This window comes from Cavia porcellus, unplaced genomic scaffold, assembly GCF_034190915.1.
Source record: "Cavia porcellus strain 051 isolate PalLab524CR breed Dunkin Hartley unplaced genomic scaffold, mCavPor4.1 scaffold_10, whole genome shotgun sequence".
Classification (NCBI taxonomy): Eukaryota; Metazoa; Chordata; class Mammalia; order Rodentia; family Caviidae; genus Cavia; species Cavia porcellus.
Window position 1 is genome coordinate 41001044 of NW_026947493.1, and position 7114 is coordinate 41008157.

At 48.4% G+C, this 7114-nt stretch overlaps 1 protein-coding gene across 1 annotated transcript; it reads left to right on the forward strand.

Moving 5' to 3' along the window:
- The first annotated feature begins 883 nt into the window (after positions 1-883).
- On the forward strand, positions 884-4513 carry Bhlhe22 (basic helix-loop-helix family member e22). Its single transcript, XM_063257383.1, has one exon. The coding sequence runs from the start codon at positions 1757-1759 to the stop codon at positions 2870-2872; it is 1116 nt and encodes a 371-aa protein (XP_063113453.1). The 5' UTR covers positions 884-1756; the 3' UTR covers positions 2873-4513.
- Positions 4514-7114: the final 2601 nt, after the last annotated feature.

The window sequence follows — 7114 nt, forward strand, 5'->3', positions numbered from 1 at the left end:
TTCATCACATTAGAGGAAAATGTAATGAAAAGAGTCCAACACCTGGGGCCAACTCTGAAAGCCACAATTAAAAGGTTTTTAATGAAACTAGAGAAACCAAAACTGCGCAGCCTTCCGCAAGTCTGCCACACAAGAAAGAATTGTTGGAAGTGTTGGGAAATATTGCTTTTACTTATGTCATAAGGATGAAAGTCAGCTGTTAAATACCATGTACTCCAACAAAGACCCAACTCAGGAGCCAGAGGACTGCATGTACCATTTCCCATCCGGAAAGGAGCACTTGTTTCCACAGTCCTCCGCTTAACGGGCCCTCCAAGTAGAAGCCAGGCAGATCCCAGCGTCCCCATAGGGTTTCCTGGATGCGGTGGTTACTTTTTGTGCCTATATGAACACATGTCCCTAGTTGGTGTGGAAAAGGATTTGACTTCTGGTGTCGGCTCTTCTGATGCACCTGCATTTTAATCTCGAAAGTTTGAGAAACCAGTTTCTTCCTGTTTGGAAAATCTCATGCTTCATGTTTGTATTGTACTGCAAAAGTATCTCCTTTAACCTTCCTCTAATAATTCTTAATAAATCAAATGGACTCCACAATCGTCTTGGTCTTCATTTTGTTTTATTGTGTTTTTTTCTGTTTTTCATCCGGATAGGAAACGGTCAGATAGGAGGGTGTAAGGGAAAAGGCAGAGTACAGTGCTGGGAGGACCAGTACTTCGCTGTTTCACCAGCAGAAAATCTATAGTGAATTTTGGATAAAACAGCTTGGAACACCACCTTCCCCCAAAAGTCTCCTCCAAAAATCAGAGCCTAGACACCCTGCAAGCAGAATAGAGTGTAGCTGTCCCCTGGAAGAGTAATTTAGCACAAGCTGAGACAGCGGCGGCGGCGAGGGAAGGGCAGTGGGGGTGGGGTGCAGTGGGTGGGGGCGTCTGCTTTTCACGGGACTCCCAGGCTTCGAAGCCGATCTACAATTTGCTGAAGGAGCAAAGAACATCCTCGGCTCTAAGTAGGGCTTTTAGTGTGCTCATTGATGAGTGAAAGTCGCCACACATGTCAAGCTAAAGGCAGTTGTTGGGTTACTAACAGGACCCAGCGCCTTGCAAACATATGCGCTAAGCTGTGTATACAGATGGCAGGCAGAATAATGGAGCAGGCGCCTTTTATAAAGCTCTAGCTGCTGCCTGTCTTCAGACCTGGGAAATGAAACTATTCAGACTCGCGGCCAGATAGCGCCTGCGATTGTTTGTTACCGTTTTAATCCTATTAATTAAAACGTTAACCTGATTGGGTAGAAAGCGCTGTCCCAACAGGCGAGTCTTCTTCATAATAACCTACTCAGAGATAATGATGTAAAAGACTCCCCCGGCTGTGGCGGCGGCGGGCTGATGGGTCCGGAAATCTCCTGAAGGTGAAGCCAAGCAAGATAAACGGTGCGGAGCGGAGGCGCGGGCTGGGCTCCGAGCTGCGGCGGCCCCGCTCCCCGCGCGCCCACCCTCCCACCATGCGGGGCCGCGGCCCATGGTGAGCCCCAGCAGCGGGCACCGTCGGCTGGAGACGAAGAAGAAGAAGAGGAGGAGGCGGCGAGCGCGGGGGAAGGCGAAAAAGAAAAAGAAAGAAGGGGCGCGGGCTGCTAGCAGCGGCGGGACCGACGCGCGCCCCAGCCCCGGAGCCCGCTTCGCGTGCGGCTGCCCGGCCGCCTAGTCCCGAGGCCAGGCGGCGGGCGCGGGTGCGGCGGGCCCGGCCCCTCCGGCCCGGGGCCATGGAGCGCGGGCTGCACCTCGGCCCGGCGGCCGCGGGCGAAGACGACCTCTTCCTGCACAAGAGCCTGAGCGCCTCCAGCACCAAGCGCCTGGAGGCGGCTTTCCGCTCCACGCCCCCGGGCATGGACCTGACTCTGGCGCCGCCGCCGCCGCCCCGGGAACGCCCGGCGTCGTCCTCCTCGTCGCCCCTGGGCTGCTTCGAGCCCGCGGACCCCGAGGGAGCAGGGCTGCTGCTGCCGCCGCCTGGAGGTGGAGGCGGCGGCGGCGGTGGCGGCGGCGGCGCGGGCGGCGGCGGCGGGGTGAGTGTCCCCGGGCTGCTGGTGGGCTCAGCCGGCGTCGGGGGGGACCCCACTCTGAGCAGCCTGCCGGCCGGGGCGGCCCTGTGCCTCAAATACGGCGAGAGCGCGAGCCGAGCCTCGGTGGCTGAGAGCAGCGGCGGCGAGCAGAGCCCCGACGACGACAGCGACGGTCGCTGCGAGCTGGTGCTGCGGGCCGGGAGCGCCGACCCCAGGGCCTCCCCGGGCGCGGGGGGCAGCGGCGCCAAAGCGGCGGAGGGCTGCTCCAACGCCCACCTGCACGGCGGCGCGGGAGCTCCCCCGGGGGGCTCCGGCGGCGGCAGCGGGGGTAGCAGTGGCGGCGGCGGCGGCGGCGGCGGCGGCGGGGGCAGCAGCAAGAAATCCAAAGAGCAGAAGGCGCTGCGGCTCAACATCAACGCCCGGGAGCGCCGGCGGATGCACGACCTGAACGACGCGCTGGACGAGCTGCGCGCGGTCATCCCCTACGCGCACAGCCCCTCCGTGCGGAAGCTCTCCAAGATCGCCACGCTGCTGCTCGCCAAGAACTACATCCTTATGCAAGCGCAGGCCCTGGAGGAGATGCGGCGCCTCGTCGCCTACCTCAACCAGGGCCAGGCCATCTCGGCAGCCTCCTTGCCCAGTTCGGCGGCGGCGGCAGCTGCGGCCGCTGCCCTGCACCCGGCGCTCGGCGCCTACGAGCAGGCGGCCGGCTACCCGTTCAGCGCTGGGCTGCCCCCCGCCGCCTCTTGCCCGGAGAAGTGCGCCCTGTTCAACAGCGTCTCCTCCAGCCTCTGCAAACAGTGCACGGAGAAGCCTTAAACACATCAGACCGACCCAAAAGCTGAAGGAAAGCGCGAAGCTGCTCCCCACCCCTTTTATTTTGGTTCTTTTGGAGTTGTGAGACACTTGCAGAGCAAAGAAAAGCAGAGGCAAGACTGAGAAGTATCAGAGACAAGCGAGACTTTTAGTCTGGACATCCCCAGAATCTCTGTCTTTGGGAGGGGAGGGAGGGTGAAGGGAGGTGCAGGAGGGATGGAGTATGGATGTCCGATTTTCTCAGAAAAGTGGCAACTTTGGTGGCAGCCTAGAAGGCGGCGAGGAAGCGGAGTTTTCCTTAAAGGTGAAAAAAAAAAAAGTTCAGAAGTTATTAAGCGTGGAGAATTTTGAATGACAAAATACTAATCCTACTAATAATTGTGAATCTGGCTAGTGCAGTAGGGGAGAGAAGGAGTCCAGGGTTGGGAGGCAGGTGGGACGAAATCTTCATTCAGACAAATCAGAAAGGGCACTTGAAAATAAATTTTGATTCTGAGCCAGGAGCTAACTTGAAATGTAGACTGGTTTCAGTGCGGGGGGAGGGGAAGAGACACATTGCTATGAAAGACTTGTATTTTTTATTGTCTCTGAACTTTAATCCTGTGAAAATGCTCAAAGTTTTGGCGAGAGTGATATAAAAAACTGTGGCTGAAAGAATTGCATTTAAAAATATTTATGTGCACCTTGTTACTTTCAACTCTGCAATGATGTATTAACAATTCATGCTATTTATTTGTTATTCTTCAATGATCCTTCCATATCAACAGTATTTATCATGTGTTAAGGTCATGGGTCTTCTGTGCAGATTTTTTTTAATGCCTCTAAAATTCTGTTTTATAGATTAACTTATACTGTGTGCCAAGTGTTTATTTGCCAACAAGTATGAAGAGAAATATTGATGTATTTGAGCTGCTTAGGTTTATGAAAGGTCACCTGGATATTTTCAGTTGCATCATCCTTGTATTTAAATTGAGCTTTAATAAATTGCTTTAGTCCAAAAATTACAGGAAAGCTGTATTCTTAATTGATGAATTAATTGATCTCTTTTTGAAAGGGGACTTATTTGCATTCCAAAAGGGAAAAAAAAACATCGCAGCAATAGTTCCTATATAAGTAAAAACATGCTTAGCAAATATTTTTTCCAGGGTGTGCTGTGCATTTTTAAAGGTCTAATTTAATTACTTTAAAAATATATGTATTATATGTTATTTTAATTGTGGAGAATTATTTAAGTTGAAAGACTGGTTTGATTTACCTATGGTGTGAAATCCTTTGTTATTTTTCTAAAAAAAAATTTAAAAGGAAATAAAATAAAAGTAAGGAAGAGCAAGAAGCTATTTACCCAAAGTGAGCTTTCAGTTTTAGTTTGCATGGCTATTTGCCTGCCTTTCCATCTTACGAAATTCAAGAAAACTTTTGGGAGTCCTGCTATTTTCCACTCCTTACAGATAATACAAATTCAGCTTGTCAGGTTGGATGGTGAGTTGGGAGTTCTGGTGGATCTGATGGTGGGCTTTGGATGTGTAAAAGAATGATATATAAATATATATTAAATAGGTCAATCAGACAATGACAGCTATGTACGACCATTTGTATGTGTATCTATGTCAGAAAGAATCTTTATTAAAGTATTTTGATCAAACATTTTATGCTGTGCTTTGTGGAAGGAATAATCTCTTTTCTGTGTTACTCTTTGCTTGAAAGGTAACAAAAAAGAAGGAGTTTCAGAGAAGGTGGAACTAAAGTTTTCTCAGGGATGCATAGCTAGGAGTAGCCCTAGTTCTCTTATTTACTTGCTAAAAGGACAGTGGCTGAGCCTCGACATGGAGAGAGTGGTGAATAGGGTCAGTGATGGGACCCGGAAGTGCAGAATTCCTGACTGCTGGCATGAACTTAGAAGGCCTTGCTGTCCCTGATATTCTTTTCCACTTGTATGACAGTGTTATCTGTTCAAAGGGCCACCAAAATAGGGTTTCTTAGAAAGTTCTTAACAAAGTGCCTACCTGCAAATGATTGAAGGCCAAGAAGAAATGGATTTGGATTCTCTGAGCACTGATCTAATTAATTCAATATTTATGATAGAAGAATCAAGTGGGTTGAATTATACTACTGTAAGTAATACCAGAGCTTGCCCTAAGTGGTGTTTGTTAATGGAATTTTTAGATATTTGGATTGGGTTGGGCATAGATTCTACTAAAGAGTGACATCCTTGCTTTTATTTGGACATTTATGTTGCCCTCAATAGTAGAAGGTGTAATCTTATTGTAGTGGAAGTAGCAGAGATGGTGGTGACCACGGTGTTGATATATTGGTAAAGAAGTTACAGTGTTTCTTCTGTACCCAGTGTGCTAAGTGCATTTTTGTCTGTGTAGCCTCAGCTCATAAAGATATCCCTAAATGCCATCAAACTTAGTAGGGGGTAAGGAAGGATATTTTCTGCTCCACTTGCCATCAAAGAAGATTAATCAGAACCTGTAACTTTTCAGAAAACATAACAGCAAAGGACCTTGAAGCTGGAGCCCTCCCAGTCTGGGAGTGGGGGTAGAGAGAAGGAAGAGACCAGGGCAGCCCCCGGGCAGGAGGAGACCTGTCTCTCAGCATTTACCAGACAAAGCCTGGGTGCGTCTAATTATGATTATTAAAACAATTTCCATGACGATGTCTAATATTATGTTAATTTGAAAACAACTGTGTATGAAAACTGTCGACTATAATACCTAAATTCATTTAATGAAACACATCGTTAAGGCAATTAAACCTCCTGGATGTGATTAAGAAACATAATTACGACACTGTTCTGCGCCATAATTGGGTGTCTTTAATCAAGGGGTAAAGTGATCAGCAACACAGCCATTAGTTTGTATTGTTCTGGCCCTGCTGTCCATCATTCTGATTAGGAATTAACCACAGCCACCACCAGTCCTTTTTTTTTTTTTTTTTTCTTTCTCTCTCTTTTGCATATTAACATTATGGGAGATACATTTGCTGCAAGATTTACAGCTTAATATTTCTGTTAAGAAGACCTCTTCAAATACCTCCTCTACAACTTCTGTGCTGTTCAATTATTATTAGAAATCAAACAGAGTAACAAATTTTGAACTTCAGAAAAAAATAGCCTCTTTTCACCCTTTAATCAATATGACTTAAGGTCTTACTCATGAGGAGATAGAAGTAGGTGAAGGGACATGAAGGGATGTGAGAGTAAACTGAAATATCAGATGAATAGTTATGAGAGGTAGCATAGTTAATAACATTTATTTGCATTTTACTAATTCCACACAAGTAAGCCTTCTTTCCAGATTGAAGAGTTGGCTATCCTATGGTTGTAGGAACAATCCTGGGATATCTGAAAGAACAGAGGGGAGATCCTTGGATTTATTTAAGTACCCCTCTCTGCCCTAACTCCAGCCTCTCCAAAGTTTTTCAACTGCAATTTTAAGAGTAAGAAACTAGGGGTTCAAAAGAAACTGTTTCCCCCCCTCCTGACAAGCTATCCCTGCCCAGGGCCACTCTTCTGAGGGTCTGCCCTGTTAGCCCAAACACACATGACCCCGGATGTCTGGAACACCCAAGTAAGAAGGGATGACTTACAGCTGGGGGATTCAGGGTGCTCCTGCTCAAGTGCCCTTGGCTCCACCAGACAGCCCAGAGCCCTAGGGCAGTGAGGATAAGGGTTACCCAGAAGCCTCACTGCATCTTGGGGCATGTTGGGGCACTGCTCCCAGGTATACCTCTTCAGCTGATCTGCTGCTCAGGTAGCTTAGGGAGTTGTGACCTAAAGAGTTCCAAGACTTAAAGACCTGGCCCTTTACTTCCACTTTGATCTTTTCCTGGGCTTGACTGTGGGTATTAACAGAAGCTGCCAGCTTTCCCTTACTTCTTCGTACCACTAAATGATCCCCTTCAAAGCTTCTGTCATCCTTCCCTCCCTCTCTTGGTCCTGTGCCCTCAGCTGTGCAGCTGGGTAACTCTTCCAAGCCTCTGTGTTACACTGATATCTTCTCCCTCCAGTCCTGGCTGCTACTCACCCTCATAGCCAGCAGTCCAGCAGAGAGGACAGAGGCTCATTGAAGTCCCTTTTCCACTCACTTTCCCTCTCTGAAGCCAAATCCGGCGGATTCTACAGACCCCGACCCTGCTATTGCTCCAGAAAGAGTGGCATTGGCTTTTCCAATGTAATCACTTATGAAAGATATAATCATGTGTTAAATTGAATCCTCCGTTTAACTGTTAATGGTGTGCTCT